The following is a 21,818-nucleotide window of genomic DNA, read 5'->3' as shown; positions in this document are numbered from 1 at the left end:
ATGAGCCATTGACTGACATTTGCCCATTGATACGCAGACAGCCTCCATGGGGTGTGAGTGGTATCAGAGCAGGTGGCAGGGTGCATGCCCTATGCACAGATGTGTCCAAATGAGATGTGGATAATTACAGCATACAGAAGTACCCGTAGTTTTTTGGGTTGTTTTTTTTTGGTTTTGTTTTGTTTTGTTTAATGCAGGATATAAATGCAAGCCCAGCTTAGTTTTAAGAAATCAGTCCTCTGAAGTAATACAGCTAAAACAAACTAACAAATAAATTCATTTCTGCAGAGTCAAGAATTCAAATGCATTTATAACAATAGTTTCCAACAGAAGTGTTTTTAGCCATGGCAGAATCTGAGCTTGCCACAAGGGAAGTTTTGTAACAAAGGCTATAAATAACAGGGGAGTTTTCTGACTAGCTAGAAGAAATTCAGGAACAAAACTAAGACTGCTGTATTATGAACTGTTAGGAGCAGCCCAGCAGCAGTTACTCAAGCTTGTTTCAGAAGGGGCATGTTCACCCAACATCATTTCCCAGAAAACGGTTACCTTGCAGTATCAGAACCCAAGCATTTTCTGCTGTAGTTCTGACTAACTATAGTGACTGTAAGGTTTCAATAAGCTTATTTTTCTGTGCAGTCATTTTGTTTATTTCTCAGATCGCACTTGGCCAAGAAAGAGCTCAGCTAGTCCTAAATCCAAAGGGCCAGGAATTTCCAACAAATAGCAGCTGCAATATGGATTTAAACAGCAACCTGCCACTGAGTGGCATCTATCATGGAATTACAAGTAGAAAAGTCAAAGTCTCAGTTCAGCAATAAAAGGATACAGGTTTGGCCCCAGACTAATCAAATTCTTAAAGGAGACCAATGACTCCAGGTATTTAAAATCACTGCCTTATCTGCACCTAACATCATCATCAGTAACAGCTCAGGACAAAGGAGCACCGAGCACATCCCAGGCAACTTTTGTTAAAGCAACTCATTTAGTGGAAGTGATATAAGCAATAGATATGTCAAAGTTTTGACTCTCTGATTTAAGCATGATCTAGCTATCATGTTATTCCTTGCAACTAGACTCTCCTCAATTCCAGAAACTATTGGGAAAGAGAGGGTGTCTGATGCCTAAAATTTCAGCCTTTCATTTTCTCCTCAATGCATTCTGTATTTTAAGGTTCTTAAAAACTGACAGGACATTTCAACAAGCCAAATAGATGAGTTCAGTTACTGTTACTTGTGTTTCAGGGATTTCATAAACATCCCTAGATCTTGACAACATCCGGAAACATTCAGTTTTGATCTTGGGCTAAGTTTATCTGATGTGACGTACTAGTCCATGTTGGCAGGTGAACACCAATACCCCCTGAAGCATCGGAACTCTTCGCTGTTACATATCAGATATAGATTTCTGAGAGACCATGAATTGTCTGATTAATGGTAACTTACCTTCAAACAAGCGTAGCTGCAGTGTGCCCTTTTTTAGAGGTTTCATTTCCTCAGATTCTGGTAGTTCAGGCCTGCAGTATGATGTATTAAAAAGCAAATTAGACAAAGCCAAGCCTGTTTTGTATATTTAATGTCTTTTTTTTTTTTCTTTTTTTTTTTAACTCATAGCTTCATCAAAGGAGTGAAGAAAAGAGAAAAATCTCAGGAGAGCTTCTTTCATGCAGACTCTCACCATTCCTTTTTGCAGTAGCAACTGTGCAGGCAAGAAAAATGTGTGACTCCGTATTTATTTATTTTAGTTGTGCTCAGAGTTTTACAGGTAGCATCTTCCCTTTAGACCTTCTCAACAGAAATATAAAAACGTTTGAAGCCATTTCCCCATTTACCCACTCATCTCCAATAATCAACTGAAGTGAAAAGCAGAAACATCTCTTGTTAAAAGAAAGAGCGGTGAGTTTGTGAAGGCTTATCCCAGTCTAGAGCTGAGCTTCCTGCTATGGCACAGATCTATTAGTTTGTAACTCAGAAAACCCAGTCCCCAGAGTCCTGTAACTCCCATCTACTCAACAGGCAACACATCTCTTCTCTAGCAGTGACAGGGACATTGCCGGTAGCTGACGCTGTGCAAGGGAAACACTTCCTGCAGCTTGAGTGAGCTGGACCTTCTTCAGGAACTCTGGGTACCCAATCTGTCTTCATGGGATGGAGAGGAGGCAGGGAACAAACTCTTCAAGGCAGAACAGACTCTTCAAGTAAGTACTGCACATCCTGGTAGACATGCCTGTCTTAGCAGGCTGCTGTAGCATGAGGCATTTCGGTCATGGCTGTAGAGAACTGTCCCAGCTCTGTCAATAGAACCACAGGTAAATTTGTTCTCTTTCCTGTGAGAAGTCCCTGAGTTGCAGATCTAAAGGATCTTCCCCCCAAACACACCTCAGTGTCACTAGACCACTGAAAAAAGGAGCTGAGCCACATCAGTAGCCTGCAGGGAAGCCACCTTTCCGGGAATCAGAAGCTGCAGCCCATCCTTCATCTGTTCTGAGAATGGCCTGCACGACCGCACCGCCGCTCACCCGTGTGGTATCGTGTTTTCTCTTCTTTAATTGTTCTTCTATACCCTGGAATGCAAAAGTGAATGAGGACAACAGGAGAGAGAAGCTATACGTGCACCGTGGTCTGCGACCTGCATCCTCCACGGCTACCCAAGTGTTCAGTGCCTGTATTAGGTAGGTCTAAAACTACAGGCTGTTCCTCCTCTTCTCTTTGCTTTCTTGGGATGCCCTGCTTTTGAAGAGGTGGAATTGAGAAGATGTAGCTCAGCCTGGGCTACCAATATATTCCTGGTCACAGAACTTTCTGTCTCCGATATTGATATACCAACAGCCAGAATCATGTTTGTGAAACAGGAGAAAACACAGGACTTGTAGAGAGCAGGGCATCCTTCCCACTGCAGGCAGATACCTCAGCTGTTATCTTAAGAAGTTTGTTAAAGGAGGATCTTCTGCATAATTTGATGAAGAAAACTGCCTTATGTAGGAGTGTTTTCCCTAATATAGAGAGATGGGATGAGATACGTACAAAGACTGCATCTGTCCCGGGCCTCTGGGATGGCCTCAGGGTGAATGAAGCTGCCAGCTCAGGTGAGTGGTATGGAGACTGAGGCTGATCAGCTCTCTGACAGCACTGTAGACCTTTACTGTGAAAATATTTTCAAGTTTGTCCTCAGATCCCTCTGTGCATCCTCCTTTGCTAGCTCTGTGCCAGTGCTTCAGGATTCTATGATGGCATTACAGCATTGGTGGATAAGGGAAGAGCAACTGACGTCATCTACCTGGACTTGTGCAAAGCATTTGACACTGTGCCACACAAAATCCTTGTCTCTAAATTGGAGACATGGATTTGACAAATGGACCACGCGGTGGATAAGGAATTTGGATGGCTGCACTCAAAGAGTTGTGGTCAATGACTCAATGTCCAAGTGGTGACCAGTGATGAATGGCGTTCCTCAGGGGTCAGTACTGGGACTGGTGCTGCTCAACATCTTTGTCAGTGACATGGACAGTGGGATTTAGCGCACCCTCAGCAAGTTTGCTGATGACACCAAGCTGTGTGGTGTGGTCAACATGCTGGAGAGAAGGGATGCCATCCAGAGGGACCTGGACAAGCACAAAAGGTGGGCCCGTGCCAACCTCATGAAGTTCAACAAGGCCAAGTGCAAGGTCCTGCACCTGGGTTGGGACAATCCCAAGCACAAATACAAGCTGGGCAAAGGATGGATTCACAGCAGCCCTGAGGAGAAGGACTTGGAGGCGTTGGTGGATGAGAAGCTCAACATGAGCCGGCAATGTGCGCTTGCAGCCCAGAAAGCCAACCGTATCCTGGGCTGCATCAAAACCAGTGTGGCCACCAGGGTGAGGGAGGCGATTCTGCCCATATACTCTGCTCTGGTGAGACCCCCACCTGGAGTACTGCATGCAGCTCTGGAGATCCCAACATAAGAAGGACATGGACCTGTTGGAGCAAGTCCAGAGGAGGCCATGAAGATGATCAGAGGGCTGGAGCACCTCTCCTATGAAGACAGGCTGAGAGAGTTGGGCTTGTTCAGCCTAGAGAAGAGAAGCAGCCTTCCAGTCCCTAAAGCGGGCCTATAGGAGAGATGGGGAGGGACTCTTTATGAGGGAGTGGAGCGACGGGACAAGGGGTAATGGTTTTAAGCTGAAAGAGGGGAGATTTAGATTAGATGTTAGAGAGAAATTTTTTACTCTGAGGATGGTGAGCCCCTGGCCCAGGTTGCCCAGAGAAGCTGTGGCTGCCCCATCCCTGGAGGTGTTCAAGGCCAGGCTGGACGGGTAGGGGGGTGGAACTATGACCTTTAAGGTCCCTTCCAACTACAACTGTTCTATGATCTATGATTCATTGGGAGGTTACACAATAAGACAAGAGTTTCCTGAGTCACTGGATTTAGACTGCTGAATGGCTTGGGCCCTGATGTGGTTTTCGCAAGTACTATTTTGCATGTACTTTGAGCCAAACAACATTGCAAGAAGATACATACCTTCAGTTTCAGATGTAGGGTATGCTTGAATGCACTAGGCTTCAAAGCCACATGACAGACTAAAGATACACTTTGAACAGCTTATTGTGACACAGTACTTGACCTGTGCCAGCTTTAATACTGCTCACCGAGGAACACTTGGCAAAGCTTCATGATTTTCCACAAGTGCGTGCCTTCCCAACACTAGGAACCCAGCACCATACAAGAAGTTCACACACACCCCAGACTGTAGCTAGACAAACCTCCTCTATTTGCTGCTCAAGCTCTGTGATATTGGGAAACAGCTGATCATGAATTCTGGGTTCTTCCACTGCTTTCTTCACATCATAACCAAACCAGATGGAATTGATGATCGTCTGTGAGAAGCAAAAAGCCTTAACGTTAGTTACATGTCTTCAAGGAGGCTTGATCCTTGTAGCAACATAGGCAGAGATGTCTAAAGGATGTTCACCAGAGCACATAAAAAGTGCAGTTTCTGGTTTCTGCTGCTTTTAGTGGTTCCCCTCTTGGCTAAGCAAAACACAGGTACATTGCAGCAAGTCAGCTTGTATATGTTTAGGTGGATTCCCACACACAGAGACCATGAGTTACTAAAATTAACACAGTAAAAGGATCAGATTCTCAAACTATTGTTGGTGTGTTTATGCTGCTGTGATTAAGCTAGTGCTAGCTCAGTTAGACACACAGCAGTCACCTCAGCAAACATACAGCTACAGCTTCCCGCTACCGTGCAACTGGTTTCCTTCAAGCTGGCTCATCTCTACGTGCTTAAATTGCAGGTTGGAGCTGCTGGCAAGTGAAAATAGCCTCAAGATCAAGGGCTTAGAAAGCTGCTTGTAGGGGTTTTTACGGAGACTTCTCCTCTACCTCAGCCAGAAAGCAGGATCCAGCCTGGTGCTCTGAACTGCTGTGCGTGCTGGCACAGGAGACAGATTTCTCCTGCAATCATTTTTGGTCTAGCTGGGCCTTCGAGTGGCTGCCACAGAGAGCCTGCCCGTCAGATGGCCTGACGCCATGCCTGGCCTAAGTTCTTATTTAGCTTCTCTGCGGGACTTTCATCCAAAGTTTAGGATTTTGGATGGAAACGGCTCTAAATTGAATAAAGAGACTAGTTCATGGATATCCAAAAAACAGAAGTCAAAGCTAAACTGAAGTCACAAATCTTCAGCAAGTACTAAGAACAACTTGTCAAAGGAAAAGACCCGGAGTCAATAAAGAAAGTAGTTTAAGAGACCCTTTGTAGCTCTGGCAGGAATTGGTGTTGGAGGTCTGGCCCTCAGAAGGCCAGGCAGGAACCTCCCTTCAGGCCCCTGGCAGGGCAGGGAGCCACAGCCATGGTCATATCACAAGTGGAGACTTAAGCCCCTTACCCCAAACACTGCCTCACCAACACCTTGTTTTTGCCTCACCCTTCTTCCCAGTTTACCCATATCATCGCATACCAGCGCTGTTGCTGTAGTTATTTTTGTTCCTCCAGAAGCACCAACCACCATCCTGACCTTTTTCGTTTTATCCACCAAGATGGAGGGGCACATAGAGGACATCGGCTGTTTACCTGTTGGGGACACAGATGCAACAGAGACTCAGCTTTCTACCTGCAGCTTACAAATTGCCAGCTCCTAAACCCAGAGCCTCAGTATCCACCTTTCTGACTCAGCTCACGTGTCTTGTTCAACCCTTGGGGATCCCACAATCCCCTGCACCCATCTCCTCTTGCTCCTGCAATGCAAAGCTTAACCCTAGTCTTTCACACAGAGGCTGAAGGTGCCTTCCTCCACAGTCCTGTCCCAGCTGGGGCTGTCTGTGATGCAGCTCCCTCCGGTATGCCATGGGACTTCCCTTGCTGTCCTTTCACTTCCCTGTCCCTCTCCAAAGTGTGGGGTACAGGAGAGTAGCAGAGTCCCGGCCTGCTTTAGCAGCAATGAGATGGCTCTGCAGGAAACAGTGGTGGAGCAGGCAGGTTGCTTGGGTTAGGTATGTATGTGAACTGGGTCTATCCAGAGCTGCCCTACAGCTCCCAAGGCAGCAGAGGGAGAGGGCTGGACAGTGCCATCCAACGCTTTGCAGTCAGCTCCTGCCTCCCTCTTAAATCAGTTCAAAGAAATCTTTTGCAGCCCTAAGTAATTTTATTTGACACATACTGAGCTTCCTGGGAAAGGATTTCTGGTTGTTGGAAGGAGGCATACACAAGAGTTTTTCTTTAGATGGCCTCTCCTCCTTCAGGGTGCACCAGGGGTGGCTGGTTACGTGCTTTTGGCAGGGATGCCTTGCTTTCATCCCTGTCCTCTGCAGAAAGCCCCAGATCTGTGCCTGATGGCAGACATGCTGCAGCCTACCTTGCAGACACCATAGCATTAGCATGCAAGATATAGCCAAAAGAATGAGTCAGGAAGGTACTTTACAGCTACCTGGTGCTATGAAATTTGCTGGAGAAGGAGGGATCCCAAATCCATTGATTATGTAAGGTGAGCTGAAGTCATCCATCTCATCATTAAATATGATTCCACTCACGTTGGATCGTACATCAGAGCCAAAGCTAGAGAAAACAAGTTGGCGCAGACATGTCAAAACCAGAGCAAATCCAGGAGGAGCTTCAGGTGAATTACTGCAGTGTGAAACCTGGCATTTGATTGGAGTAACTCTCCACTCCCTCCTGTTGTAAAGGGCATTCTGTCATGCCTTGGGGGAAGGAAGCAGTTGATACCATGAGTGCACAGCTACACAGAGAGGACAGGCAGCCCACAGCCCTGCTGTACAGCTCACCTGCAAGGACCCCGAGGGGAAAAACAGCACAGTAGCTAAATACAACGAGCTCCCCTTCCAGATGGGCAGTACTGCACTCTGTTCAGAGGCAGCATAGCTCAAAGGCTGGCACCTTTGGGAGTGACTGGGATTTTGCTTAGATGTGTCAAGCTGGAGACATTTTCTATGGCCAAAAGGACCTTCACCCTCCAGCTTCAGGCCATATGCACAGAACACAGCTCTTCCTGACAGCACTCGAAGCCAAACGCTGTACTTCCAGGACAGCTGTATTAGTTCAAATTCCTTCCAGAAGCCTGGGAAATCAGAGCCAGCAGCAATACCACTGCTTATGAGAAGATCCAGATGCAGTGAATATTTTCTTGGTGGGTGAACTCAACATGAGAGTGGACACATCTTGTCCTCTGACCCAACCACACGGGCCTCAATGTTAAGAGCTGACCTGCAAGCTCAGCAGAAGTGCCCAACAACAGTGCTACTTATCACTACCCCACCAGAGAGATGACCGTTCAGTTATGTTTTATACCAACCACAGAACCACCACTAGGAAGATGGCAAAGGCCTACATGGAAGTAATGTCTGAGCTCATACTATTGGTTGATGGTGCTGGTGGCGGACACAGCACTGCCATCATCAGCCACAATGGAGAGGTGGGATGTACCGGCATTATCTCCAGTGTAATATACTGGCTCATAGTAGTCAACTGGATGCGAAGTGTTGTCTGTGATTTTCCTCCGGAGACTATCCGCAAAGAACTCGGACGTCATGTTTCTGATCGCCTGTCAGAGAAATCCAATGCAGTTACTCAGCAGATTAAGTTTAAGAGACATGTAGTTATAAGGCTGATATCCAATACTTCAGACCACAGAAGAGTGGCAAATCCCAGGAGTGAGGCTACAGTATTCCAGCAGGGGCTCTCCTCCTTCTTGAAAGATGGACACTTTACCAAAGAGCATTTGAAGCAGTCACAGAAGCAGCTGTTACAATGCACCCCTTTGTGTAGAAAGTTAATCAGCATCCATTATTGTAGATCTATGGAAAGCTGTCCTCACACGGCTGTAAGGCGTAGGCAAGCAGTGTTACACTTGCTTCAGAGATGAGAGGAAAGGGATCGGGTTGAGAGGACCGGGCCAAGGAAAGCTCTGATCATTGCTTGGTAAGTTGCAAATTCGTGTCCATCAAGCTGGGCTGGGCTCAGATCCTGCTGCTTTTGCAGAGTCACAGAAGTGAAAGCACAAAGTGAGAAGTGGGGAAAAGCAGGGTTCCTGCCTCACCCATTCCCATCCATTGGTCCATTTACTATAGGCAGGACTGTGGTTAGAGAGCCACAAGGGTGCTGGGCATGTCATCTAGTGAATAAGGCTTCAACACTATGAAAACAGGGAGGGTTAGCCCTAAATATACTCAAATGCTCCTGGTGAACTGAAGATTTTGCTTTTCCTTACAGCAGGAAGGTTTCCTCCGTTTATATCCCTCCCAGCTCAGCCATGAGTCACATAGGACTTCACTTTTTGATTCAGAGATGTTTCAGTACCTGTCAATAGCAGGTGGCACAGAGCATCCCTGACAAAGTTTAGTCACCCAAAAACTTTAAGCCATGTTCCAGTCAACCTTGGTGGTGCAGAAAGAAAAGGCTTTTGCCAGGTACCTCTGTAATGTTGACAAATTTTGGATCTCCCAGTAAAGTCCTCTTGGCGTAGGCAAAGCGAAAGGCCTCCACAATGCGGTGGTAAGTCAGACCTTTCTCCTCCATGGTTTTGATGCTGTCAGCAGAGAAATTATATCCTGGCAACAGAAGACAAACGATTGTGAACTTAAAGGAAAGTACACGGTCAATGGACTGCTAATAAACCCGTGTCAAATGGTATAATCTTGAAGCCTGGTCTCTACAGAGGTGCAGTCACTGGGCTGTCCTAATTTCCACCTGGAGAACACAGGAGCTCTGGTAGGTTTGAGCACTGTGGGAGTCACCAGCAGGATTTGTACTTGCAGAGATGTTTTCCAAAGAAGCCTCAAATACAAATTACTTTTCACCCATTCATTTATCAGGGAAGTGCCCCAATCAGGAGCATATTTTTCCTCTCGCACCTGTAGTTCAAGTAGGAAGGCAACATCCCTGAGTTTACAACAGAAAAGGAATGTTTCCACATCTCTGATCCCTTCTCGGGTCTCAGACTTCTCACCTGGTGGAGGGCTATCAAGGGAGGCCCAGCTCCCAAAACAAAAAAGGCATTGTCTTTGGAGCTCTCCCAACTCCTGCTGCCTGTAAGGCACTGCTCAGTGGCACTCTCACCTTTCAGTATGTTGAAAATGAGGGCTAGTACGGGGCCACTTAGGGGGGCACTAGGCGTGTAGAGAGTAAACTCCCCAAGTGTGATCTCTATGGGGTCTTCAATCACTGTCGCATTGTAGTCCCGCAGGTCATCCAATGTGACAATACCCCCTGGAAAAGAGAAGGAAGCTATAGATGTAGCTTTATGTGATCTCTGGTGGGAAGAGGAGGTAATAGTCCACCACCATGCATCACAGCAAGGGCAGGAAGGAACACAGACAAATCCAAAAAGTTGCAAGGTAAGGAAAGCAAAGATGGGTACACAGGAGATGAATTTATTCCTTCATAGATACAGCTGAGGCTCAGATAGCCTAAGCTTGAAGTTGGACTAATTTACTGCAGCCAAAAGTCTGGTGATTTTTTTTTTTTTTTTTTTAAGGACACCAGCAATGTCAGGTAACAAAACGTCATTAAGAGTCCTGTTTACAGGAGGAGGATGCAGCTTTTGAGTGCAGATGCTTTGTGCTACCCCACAAAAAGAATAATTTGTATGTTCTATTTTCTCTCTTATCAGAAGGGAGAAGACAGTAATTAACCATCACAAATAAAGCCAGTAAATTGACTTACACGAGGTTGACTGAGCTAGCCAATGCTAGCTAGTAACGATAGGATACTACCACCACCTAGTGGCACCGAGAGATCAAACGAGCTCCGAGTTTACAGGACCATGTGTATAATGTTTTAGGTAGAAACTTGTTGGAGTCAAGGCTCTGTAAACAGAATGTATCTACTAAGCTATATCCAGAAACGCACAGACTTGTTAGACTATATGGTACAGAAATGCACAGTATATACTATCCATTTCCGACTAAGTTTCAAATGCATCCATTAAAGCGCTAATGGCTTCTCTTGGGTGTCCTGTTGTCACAGATCTCAGAGGTGGCATTTCAGGCAGCAGGCTTGACCCACTTCCAAGGCTTCTGCAGGTCACCAGCTCCTCCCTAGATGCTGAGCAGCACTTATGCTGTTTGGACAGACGTCCTGTTTCTCACCTACACTGCGGATGTCATCGATGATCTGTTTTGCCAGGCTTCCTGTGTAAAAGGCATCTGCTCCTTCACTGGCTATAGTCTCGTATGTGTTGGCTAGTTTAGGCATCTTGATGATATCGCCCTCATGCAGAATTTTCCCTCCTCTGCAGAACACTTCGCTAACAGAGAAAGGAGATTGAGAAGATCAGATCTGAGACAAGTTCAAAACTATGTGTACCTATACCAGCTGTCACAGTATTTGAGTGTTCATGCTAGAGGCTTCTTGGAGAGAAGAGAAACTGTCCGAGCCGTGCCCTAGGGGTCCTGATATCTTTCACTGGGACATAAAAGTGAACAGTGGTTTCTGACCTGGGATTCCACATTGCTCAGAATTTGCTCAGTGAAGGCCGCAGGAGGGAGTGTTCATTTTTTTCACCAAGGCAGGCCACCCTCCCTAACTGCCCAAGTGGCCAACAACTGCCTCAAGATGCCCAGGAGGGGCCATAGTCCTTGGACTCAGGCAGTTCCATTCAGAGCACAGATTATGAAGCTACTAGGCTGAAAGCTTCCAGTGAGTCCAGGAGAATGTGTTTTGATCCCTGTTTGTCAGAGCACTGAGGTAGACAGTTTCCTGTCTAGCTCCCTCATCATGGATCATGAATGTGCTGCTGTGGACCTGCCACATGGAAGTACAGGAGATAGGCCCAGGCTGTACATCCCAATTGGATTGGAAACCAACCTGCAGCTGGCAGAGATTGTAAGGAAAAGAGAGGATTAAGTGTGATCTCCAGTAGCGCCGGACATAGACACCAAGGGTTTGACTATAAGAAGAAGCAGAGGATCATTTAAAACCCTTCATGTTCATGGCCATTGCCAGAAGTGGATCAGAGGCACTGTTTGAGGAAGGCTGACTGCAGAGTAAGAGATGACCCAAATTCCCTCTGCCTGACAGCAGATGAGATGTTCAAGGAGACTCTGCAATTGCCTCAAACACAGGTAAGATTAGTTTGGTGCACTTACGGCATGAGGAAAAGCTGGGGATTCAGAAAATACATTGCCATCTGACAGATTTATCCCAGCAGGTACTCTAATTCCACCTTTGCTCAGACAAATGGACTTAAAGAGCAGAAATTATCTCCCTTTAAAGGTTGGGACTGAACGTTCCTAAAATTGGCCACATGATTTAGCACCTTCAGGTAGCTGGAATAACATCACCAGGTACAGTGAGTACAGTCCCTGGAGGGGAGGCGCACTCCTCACAGATACTACATTACACAAACAGAGACTTTTCAGCTAGGATGCAGTTACCCCAAATTCCTCTGCACAGAACAGCAACTGCTCTACCTACCACAGCGAGGGATTGCTTTCAATTGATTCCTCTTTTGATTTGATGGCTGCTGCAAGGCCTTTCCCAATAGGGAATCCTTCTCTTGCCAACTTAATGCTGGGCAGAAACAGGTCTTTCCATGCCAGTTTGCCATGACGTTTGTGAGCCAGTTCATACCCACGGATTTCTCCTGGAACAGCAATGGACAGTCCTCCTGGAGCAGATAAGGAATGTATTAGTCTTCCATAGCAAGAAAAGAAAGCAATTAATGGAGTAGGAGGTACAGCAGACTTCTCTGTCAGCCCTGTTTTTAGGCAGGGATTACATGTAATATGACCAGCGCAGCTTACACATACGATGCTAACAGAATTCTGTCTGACATTTACGCCCACGTATTCTGGACTGTCGAAACACCTCTATCCTCCTGCTGGTAACTCAAGTTTTTGTGTCATTTCCCCTCAGTAGGCTCTGGACCAGAGAAAACCTGCTCAGAACACAGAAGCTGTCATACTGCCTGCAGTTTCCAGTCCTTCAGAGAACACACTACAGTAAGAGGACACAGACTGTGCACATACTTAAGCCAAAAATTTTGTTGCAGCATTTTAACTACAATTGCAATAGATTGTTTACTACATTACACAGCAATGCAGCAGTTTGCTTCAATCCTGTTTTTATTGGCATCTCCCACTTCTCAAACCTCCTCCAAGGTGCTGTTCCTCCTTGGTTACGGGAGTGACCATGAAGAGAATTAGTTAGGTTTTTTTCTTTCTATTTTTGATTAGAAAATACTTCCCTGAAAGGAAATGACTACTTCTTCTCTGGAGCCCGTGAACCATTAGTTCAAACCACCACAAAAGGTATTTAGGGAGGACACTTGAACTGACAAGAACTAAATTGACCCACAAAGATTTATTCAAAGAGGTGTAAAAGAAAGATGGCAGATACGGAACAGGTCATACTCAGTGCTTTGGATTCACCTGCTTTGTCATGAAGTGAAAAGCAGAAACTGCTGAGGTGACCAACTAGTTTGAAGGACATTATTTTTAACTTCCTTGTCAGGACGGAGTTTGCAGATTGTCTAAAGCAGAGGACATTTCTAGGTGAGAAATCCTGTAGATATGCAAGAACCTAACCATAAGAAGTATTCTTAACTTAGACATGTTAGTAGCAGCTAATGTTGGAGCTATGTGGTCCCCTCAAAGCAGTGAAACAGCCTTTGCCGTACCTTTCAGAGAGAGCTGTGTGTTGTTCCCAAACATGTCCTCCGATGCTTTTTTTGGAGCCACCTCTCTTGCATTAATGATTTCCACTTTTCCTTTAATGATAAGAGCAAGGAAGATGATGTTTACCTCTAAACTCAACAAACAGGCATGGTCTCTGCTGAAGAAGTCTGATGAATGTGAGCCAGTTTCTTGGCAATTATTTTGAGGACAGCATGTTCCCCCAGAGGCTGTGAGAGTCAGTCTTTTACCTTCACTCAGGTAGGATAGATCACCTGCTTTAGAGAAACAGTTCTCAAACTGTTACAGATGCGTATGGCCCTGTCTCTTACCTGTGCTGCTGTAGATGGTAAAGAAGAGGCCCCCTCCAATGCCCATACTGTGAGCATTCATGAGTCCTACACAAAGCAGAGCTGCAATCGCAGCATCCACTGCTGATCCACCTTTCTGAAGGATGTCCCTGTGTAGCAGAAGAGAAGGCATCATATGGTGACATGTTACAGTGTCTCAGTTACCTGTGAGCAGTGGATTCATCTCGTCAGTGCAGCTATAACAGATTCTCTAATGCACTTTTGTCCACACCCAGACTATAGGTTCCTCAGGAACAGGAAGTTTTGAGCTTCTGTCACCTTAGAAAACAGATCCTAATGGTCTAGGTGCAGACCAGCCCAGCCCTCATTACAGACATATCCAAACTAGCTTGAAAACACAGAGATGTGTCAAAGTACATGGAGGGGACAGATGTCCCAGACACATTCATTACACATGAGAAATAGCAACTCTCTGAGGAGCCTGAAATCTGCAGCACTTGCATCTCGAACTGGAGGACACATTGGTAAATGGTTTTTAAAAGGAGCTTGAAAAGCATCTCTTGTTCCCATTGTTCGTGCATCTAAGGAATCTTTGCCTGCTACATTGTCTTTGAGCAACTGCAGTAACATTGGTCAGGCATGGTAAAAGCCCAGGTCTTATTATGGCCTCCTCTTTCTACAGGAAGGTTGGAGATTATCTGTGCTGGGCAACTGCCAGACTTGCACCTGAACATCAGGGAAACAACAGTTTTGTCTTGCGCAAGAGCTGTCAGAGATAATGAGAGTCAGAGCACAATTAGCGGGTACCTTCCAATTATTGAGCACTGCCCCGCGTCTGTAGCCACAGCTGCCCTCTTATAAGTGTGCGTGTCCCCTGAGTCAGAGCGCAGCCCGAAGAAAAGTCCCAGGAACAAGATGAGCCCCAGCAGGACTGCAGTCAGGACTCCGGCCACCACACAGCGCTTCTTCATGTTCCTGTGGGAAGAGACAGGATTGTCAGCCTCACTGCTTCTGGGGCACATGGGAACTAGGGAGCAGATGATCAGGCACGAGAGCCCATCTAGCCCCCAGCGGCCAACAGCTCTGCATGTGGAAGGGTGGTTTGGGAAGGAGTGGCCAGCAGAGGCATGAACCCAGTTCTGGCCTTGACAGTTACATCAGGGTGATGTCCTGTTTTGAAGTGAAGTAGAATATCAAAAGGAGTGGCGATGTTGAAGATGTCCTGCTACTATTACCTTTCAGTGGCGATAGAACAACCAATTGCTCTTTGTGACTTTATGCTCTGAGGATTTCAGGTGCTCAGCAAGCATTTAAGTTACTGCTCTGCTTGGGAGGACAGGGGCCCACTGTCAGACTGGATTTGCTCTAGTTCCCAAATCAAGTCAGCAATACCAATCAGAGTTTTTACGAGATTCCCCTCTCCAACAAACACTGGCAGGCTGTTTACCTCCTTCGTAACATGATGGAGTCAAGGACTGCATCCTGCCCACACCCCCAGAGCAGGCTGGCTTTGCCAGGTGAGCAGCCGCCTGTGTTGATCTCTTCCTCCCTGCTTCATAGCCACATGGTGAAGCTGTATATATATGACTTCTTCCCATCTTTCCAGCTCTTGCTTTTTAGCAGGTTTTCATGAGTTGAACTGTGCACAGTGAACAGCTTCCTCCTCCCCTGAACCTCTCACAGAGAGAGTCTCCCAAATATGTCCTCACTCAGATTCACATCAAGACCTTTTCTATGGGTACTGCCAGTCTCATTTCTCTATACCCCTGTCACCTCTGTGCAGAACAACTGTTCGAACTCCAAAGCTTTTATCAGCTTCCCCTTTATCCATTACTGCCATCCTATTTGCAGAGTGATCTACTTCAGTGAGCAGCCCTGGGACTCCTGGAAGCCCTTTGGAACAGCTCTGAAGTATTATAGTACCAGCTACGAAAAGGCCCCAAACCAGCAACTATTACTTGGGTAAGAACCTGTCTTATAGCAGGTAGGTAACCTCATACACCAAAACAGCAGCAGATTCATAGGTGAGAAGAAAAATCCAAGGAGCAGAACATAGCTAGTGTTAGTCATGACTCACATTATCTTCAGAGGAAAAGTTAAAAAAAGATATTTGACTTAATATAATCTGCTTTTAAATACCATGCCTGTGGAGGAGTCTCTGTCCAGGAGGTTGTCAATGACCAGAGCAAAGCACATCCTTGGCCAAAGGTGTTTGGCACACCTCAGTGTGAGCACAGCACCCCCTCCTGTCCAGGGCCCTTGGCCAGAGCATCTGTCCAATGAGCCTGTCACTTCTAGAGGACAGTGGCCAGCACTCATGTCTCCATGTTTCCCAGTCCTGCACACAGCTGCTCTTGGGGTGCACAGAGTTACAGTTCATCTGTGAGCGAGCATAGGACACCAAGGACCTCTCCGGTAAGCATATTCCAGATACACATCAGAATGAGCTGAGAGCTATTGAGGGGATGGAGAGTCACTGCCAGCTTGTTGGGACTGACAGTTCATGAACTACAGCTTGAACCACTACTCTTTGACCCATTTCCTTTCCCATTACAGGATTGTTCCAGCAAAAAAGACCTAAATTCATCATATTGCCTTCAGGGACCAACTTCCCCCGTGTAGTGCAGCTTTGGGTTTTCACCGTGACTACTGTACTTGCGCAGTAGCCAAGATGCCCTTTACCTTACCAAAGCATCTGCCATCCTCAGAGACAAGCCAATCCATGGCACTGTGGGTGAAGAGTGGATCCACCAGCCCCACCCTCTGTGGATGTTCAACAGCCCAAAGTAGAGAAAACTTCAGCAGTCAGAGCAGCACTCGGTGCCTTGCAGCAGGAGTAGGGAGCAGTGAGTGTGCCAGCACTGAGCTAACCAGAGGAAACAGGCCAGGCAGCCAAACCAAAACTTTTCCCAGAGGGAGGAGATTAGCAAGCACTGCCCCCTCAACCTCACCCCCACTCCTGTTATTTAAATCAGGAGATATACATTTGCTCTCCAAGTCCTGTATCTGTGAGTCTCAGTCTGAGCACTAAAGATGTCCATCTCCAAGTAAAGTGGCTCAAACCAGGGTGTAAATCTACTGTATATGCCGTTCTGTAAACAAACGTCAACTGAGGGCAGTAAAAGGTAAATGGATGGAACCTCTTTCCGGGTTCTAGAACTTGATTTACACTCAACTACTTTTAAAAGAGACCAGTGGCGTGTTTGCAGAGCAATGACTGTGCAGGGAAACAGAGAAGCCATTATGTCCCCAACAATAGCTCACACACAGCTTCAGAGTTTAAAGACAGTTTTGTTTGTTGGCAGAGAGAGTTCAGCTTCAGCACTGGCAGTCTCCTCCAGGCTTCACAAGAAATGCCATGGGATCTTTTATCTGCGCCCCAGCTAGGCAGAAGGTACTTTGTTTCATCTGAAGGCTGCTCTATGCTGGGCTGTCCTGCAAGCCTGGGGTGACTCAAGCCCCGTAGCTGGTATGTTAACCCGTAGGCTCCTGGCAGGGGCTGTGCAGTTCTCCACAACTGCTTGCCTCACTGCTGGGCTCCTGTAAGGATTTTCTGCTTTGTCAGGCAAGTTATTCTGAGAGCAGGAGAGGAGAAGGGAAAACCTCAGATGGTACCTCTGCTCTCATCTTTCACCTCCTCTCTGGATTCGGATGACACGTGTGAGCGCCTCCTAGACCCATGGGCTGGATGGACCCATGGACCCAAGGGCTCCATGCTGAGTGCCCAGCTGCCCAGTGAGCGTACAGGCCTTGAAAAGGGCCATCCAGCCCACTTCATACGCCTCAGGCACAGCTCCTGGCCTGCTGTCAGACCCCGGTGATAGGATAAGACACGCACCGTTGGGGGCAGGAACAGGCACACAGATTGCCATGAAGAGGAGACACTGATTGCTGGGCACTGCTCCTGCACTGCATTGTGGTATCCTATTGCTCTCTGGGCTGGGTCTCTGGGACCCAAGTGGGGCCAGAAAAAGTGAATGCTCTTAACAAAAGTGCATCTGTGCAATCTGTCAGATTGATCCTGCAAAGGAAGAAGCAGATGTACGAGCTAAAGATCTGAAGCTTTCTGTTATTCAACAGTACAGAGAACAAACTCAGCTGAGGATAAGCCTCTCCACCTGAACTGCCAGCTCAACCCCCATAAGGCCCATAACCTATTCAGGCCTGACCATAGAGGGAAGCATCCCTTGCACAGTCCTTACTGCCTTCCTAACTGGCACAGCAGAGAGCTGAATGGACATCAGGAGATGGATCAGGAGCCCGCAGATATCCATTCTCTGACCCACATCTCCATACTTGCCCTGTGTCCTGGGTTCCTTGGCAGGAACAGCTGAGCTTTTGCACTCAGCTCTGAGGTCAAGCCCCCACTATGATTTATTGCTGGGAGTGGAGCAGCAGCTGCAGCCACCACCTGAGCTGGCTGCCCATCTATTGTCTGCTGGGGTTGACTTTAACCTCCACATCTCTGCCAAATCCAGCTGTTTGGAAGTTGGCTAGCACTTCAGTCACACAGCACTTCATTGCAGCTTGGCAGCAGGGGCTATAAAACCAATATGATTATTTCTCACCATTATAAAGGTCGAACAACCAGTCCTAACCATGGAATTTAAAATGTAGCCTGATACATTAACCTTAATTTATATTAGGAGAGGGGGAGGGCCAGTAAGTAGCAGAGTTATGCTTGTACAAGTGACCCCATTGAGCTGTATTCAGATGTGGCACAACATTCACAACCTTACTTAACCATGACACTGTTCTTGAATTAAAAGAACCCCAGTGCAACAGGCTGTCTAGTGTCAGGCAGGGGATACAGGGTCTGACATCTCTGCCAAGAGGGCTGGGGCGCACTGTAGAGATGAGGAACCTGCCACAGTCAGGGAAAGTGCCAAGAGAACTGAAAGAGGAGGAAGAGGAGATGTACCAGCCAGAAAGCAGAGAAGCAAGAACAGTGGGATACCAGAAGATGACAAAGGAGTCCAGGTATGGTCAGGCATTGCCTTGTTCTTGAATGAAGTAGCGAAGGAAGCATGCACTGACAACACCTAGAACTTTAACCCAACAGGCTTCTGCTTTAAACCCATCTTGCAACAGCTGCATACCTTGGCACCCACTCCTAAGAGTTCCTCGTACTCCCACCCCCAGCCCAGTAGCCAATACCCAGCCATTAGCTTTGAGACACCCATCCTTACTTTCCCCAGGCAGCACACGTTATGCAAGGATAGATTGGACATCTTGAATCTTGTCACAGGACATAGGCTATGCTCTTCTGATAAAACTCAAAGTCTAATCCATAGAAATAACATTGCATGTTTTAAAAAAATAATAAAAATCAGTTGAAATAATGTTTTCACACTCTTCTGCTGTGTAGAGTGAACTGTCAATGACTTTTGAGTGAGAATGGATGTAAAGCCAACAGACGCAAGATTGCCAGAGGGCCCCCAGCAGTATAAGCCAATAGAGGCATCAAAAGAGCAGAACCAGGCTGCTAGCAGAGTCCCAGGGGCTGTTCACTGATCCAGCATTATGTGACAACGTAACAAAGGTGCCTACAACTGATCACACAGGTGGAGCCATGTCTAAAGTCTATATAAGACAGCTGCTTGCACTAACACCATACTTCAGGAGCAGAATCGATCACTGACATCCTGTCTTGCTACAGGTGTAGGTACTGTTCGACAGGACAGGCTGCTTATTCTCAAGGGCTGTTCCCAGCATCCTGACAAGGGGCCAAGCCATATTCAGAGGTGAAGGAGGAGTTATCTCCAACCATTATCACAAGGATGGATAGGTGGTCCATGTCAACCACCAAGCTGGTGCTGGTTCCCCACACCATTATCGTCTTGCTTTCCTCCTCACTGGGACCTCGCTGAGAGGTCGTGAATGAAAAAAGCAAATTATTCCTTCATCTGTGGGAAGCCCTTGCACTAGGAGACTGCACGCGCACCCAGTTTCCCAGAAGACAGTTTAAATCCTCAGGTATAACTGTGCTAACCATGCATTCCCTCACTTGTCAGTAAGAACAACTGACAGCAGCTTCTGCTTTTATCTGGAAGACTATCCAGGGTCATCAGCCTCTGAGCAGCCAATTAGCTGGGGTTATCTGCTCCAAGAAGGCTTGCACTAAAGAAAATAAGGACAAAACCAATACAGAAAGTACACTGGGACTCTCTGTGGCTATTTCTGGTGAGTTCAGCTATTCCTTCCACTTCCAAAGGGAGAAAAGTTTCCTAGATTTGTTTGCTGTTCTGAGTTATCCATTTTGTACTCTGCTTATATACCTGTTTTCCAGTAGTTCTGTAAGATTTAGCATGACTCTGGCTAACTAAGTAGGGTCTTTGCCCCTTTCCTACTAAACCCGATTGTTATGCCCTCTAGGACATGTTATGCTTTCTCACATGCCAAATCCAAAGTTTAGGTTGCCCATTCCCCATCATCACTCCTTCATTACTCAATCTACAGTTCTTAGGTTCTGGCAGGCTAATATATGCTGTAATTACCCAAAGGCCAGGGGATAAACAGCTTACACAACTAGGATTGTGTAAAGGTTACAAACATCAAACCTGCTTCCTGCCCACCAGGTTATAGGCTCTCCAATTGCAACGGGGTCTTTGCATCTCACCACAAATAGTCCCAAAGCAGCAGTGGGTGAGCTGGCACAGGCTGTACATACGTTTATTCTTGGACTGAACTGGAATGGCTCAGATGCAATATTTCTACCCACTAACAGGTTTGTGTTAGCCCAAATGGTAGAAAACTCTGTAACTTTGTTAGCGATATGTTCATGCCTGCTCTTCTATGGCTTTGTTAGGAAACACATAAACTGCCTGAGCACTCTCCTTTTGAGAGCAGTCACAAAAGAAAAGGGTTTGTTTTCTTGTGCCTTCTGTCCTGTACTAACACACAAAGATCTGGTCCCGTATAAGCCTCTCCGTGCAGCCTTGCCCTGCAGTTACTGCAATAAGACAGGAACTTAAGCCATTTGAGATTCCGATCTACAAGTTTACGTGCTAAATATTTTTTCCCCTCAGGCTTTTTACTATGACTTATAGTAGCAGTCACCAGGACGCCTCTCAACAGGACTCTGGCTCTGCTATCAACCACACAGGCAGACAGAATCTCCTATCAGGTACTGATCTTCGTGGTGACTAGCAGGCATTTTTTCCATAAGTATTTCTATCTTATCCACATGATGCCTTCTGGAGACTTTAAACAAGTTATTGACAACCACCTCTTGTATCTAAAGAAGTATTTCCCATTTCAAGTCTTATGTAGATTTCTTACATAGAAAACTGTGACTCAAATATTGAAGTATCTGGAATTCAAAATGAGCACAGTCCATAGTCTAGTCAATTCCAGGCCACACAATGAGATAGGAGATACGTTCTGGTATTAAACTGGAACTTAAAACTATGAAGTTCTTGTACTTACCCATCTCGAGATATTTAAGTTGAAGTCTTATGCAGTCATCTCCATCAGTGACAGGGGAACCAAAGCAGAGTTCAGCCAAGCCATGAAGAAGCCCAAAGAGGCTTCCAAATTGAGATCTAGGCACTGGTCCTGCCTGGAGCATGGGGACAGAGCAGTCCCTGGAGAAAGGCAGTAACTCCATTCAACTCAGTTAAAAGCCTTCCTTGTAGCTAGGCCCTCGATGTCAGTTCCTGTCCAGCTGGCCTGCACCGTGTGTGACTTACCGCCTCCCTCCCCTCAGATGCAGGTTAAAAGCCTTTAGCACCCTCTTTGTTAAGCCCTGGCATCGAGGGCTTACGTGCATACAGATCAATTTTAAGGAGAGAGGTCTCAGTGCAGATCAGTGGTTGCTACTCATTGCTGTGATGCCAAGCCAGAGATAACTGACACTGAACAGAACTGAGAGAAAAGTCCCTGTTCCAGCTGGCTTTCAGGTATGCTGTTCACAAAGAGAGCTACTGTAATCAAGATTTGCAACTCCTCCACAGGCATTAGGTTTTCTGAAGCCTACTGGGATGTAGTATTCTGTCCAATGTAGAGTAAACTATGAACTCACTGAGAAAGAGACAATGATTTCCTCTTGAAGCAACTTTTTTCCCCAAAAAGCTTTCATGTTTTCCTCCAGAAAATTCAGTGTCAAATGCAACATTTTTTATTTTAAGACAGTTCAGCATAAACTATGAAGTGAAAGGTGGAATAAATGCAGAATACCACATTTCACATGGTTTTCTCAGTGTTTTCTAGTTGGGGACCTCCCAGAAATCCAGGACTAGCAAACTCAAACTCAAAAGTGCAAGTTTTAATGAAGTTTTATAAACTCATTGAGAACACCACTGTTACATTCAATCCTAATTTAAAATCAAAATGCTTAATAGTTCTATTCTCCCAACTGTTGCCAAAGATGTTTTCAGATGCTCCTCGGCCATTAAA

At 46.3% G+C, this 21,818-nt stretch overlaps 1 protein-coding gene across 9 annotated transcripts in view; it reads right to left on the bottom strand.

Annotated features, from left to right (window-relative positions):
• Positions 1-1,604: 1,604 nt before the first annotated feature.
• GGT1 (gamma-glutamyltransferase 1) overlaps positions 1,605-21,818 on the bottom strand; it is a 46,384-nt gene continuing 26,170 nt past the window's right edge. For 3 of the 9 annotated variants that reach the window (XM_074606921.1, XM_074606925.1, XM_074606924.1), the window contains exons 2-14: positions 14,229-14,396; positions 13,443-13,570; positions 13,116-13,205; positions 11,912-12,104; positions 10,585-10,742; positions 9,554-9,703; positions 8,909-9,045; positions 7,852-8,039; positions 6,909-7,036; positions 5,943-6,055; positions 4,743-4,856; positions 2,379-2,563; positions 1,605-2,290 (exon numbers count right to left, since the gene is read on the bottom strand). In XM_074606921.1, the coding sequence (XP_074463022.1) occupies positions 2,420-2,563; positions 4,743-4,856; positions 5,943-6,055; positions 6,909-7,036; positions 7,852-8,039; positions 8,909-9,045; positions 9,554-9,703; positions 10,585-10,742; positions 11,912-12,104; positions 13,116-13,205; positions 13,443-13,570; positions 14,229-14,392 (1,707 nt within the window). In that variant the 5' untranslated portion in view covers positions 14,393-14,396 and the 3' untranslated portion in view covers positions 1,605-2,290; positions 2,379-2,419. Of the gene's footprint in view, positions 2,564-4,742; positions 4,857-5,942; positions 6,056-6,908; positions 7,037-7,851; positions 8,040-8,908; positions 9,046-9,553; positions 9,704-10,584; positions 10,743-11,911; positions 12,105-13,115; positions 13,206-13,442; positions 13,571-14,228; positions 14,397-16,103; positions 16,124-21,818 lie in introns of those variants that run through there. The other 6 variants (XM_074606923.1, XM_074606922.1, XM_074606920.1 and 3 more) reach the window with 5 other exon arrangements.

Source organism: Larus michahellis, chromosome 13 (assembly GCF_964199755.1).
Source record: "Larus michahellis chromosome 13, bLarMic1.1, whole genome shotgun sequence".
Lineage (NCBI taxonomy): Eukaryota > Metazoa > Chordata > Aves > Charadriiformes > Laridae > Larus > Larus michahellis.
The sequence above is the reverse complement of the archived record's forward strand: the minus strand, read 5'-3'. Positions and strand labels throughout refer to the sequence as shown.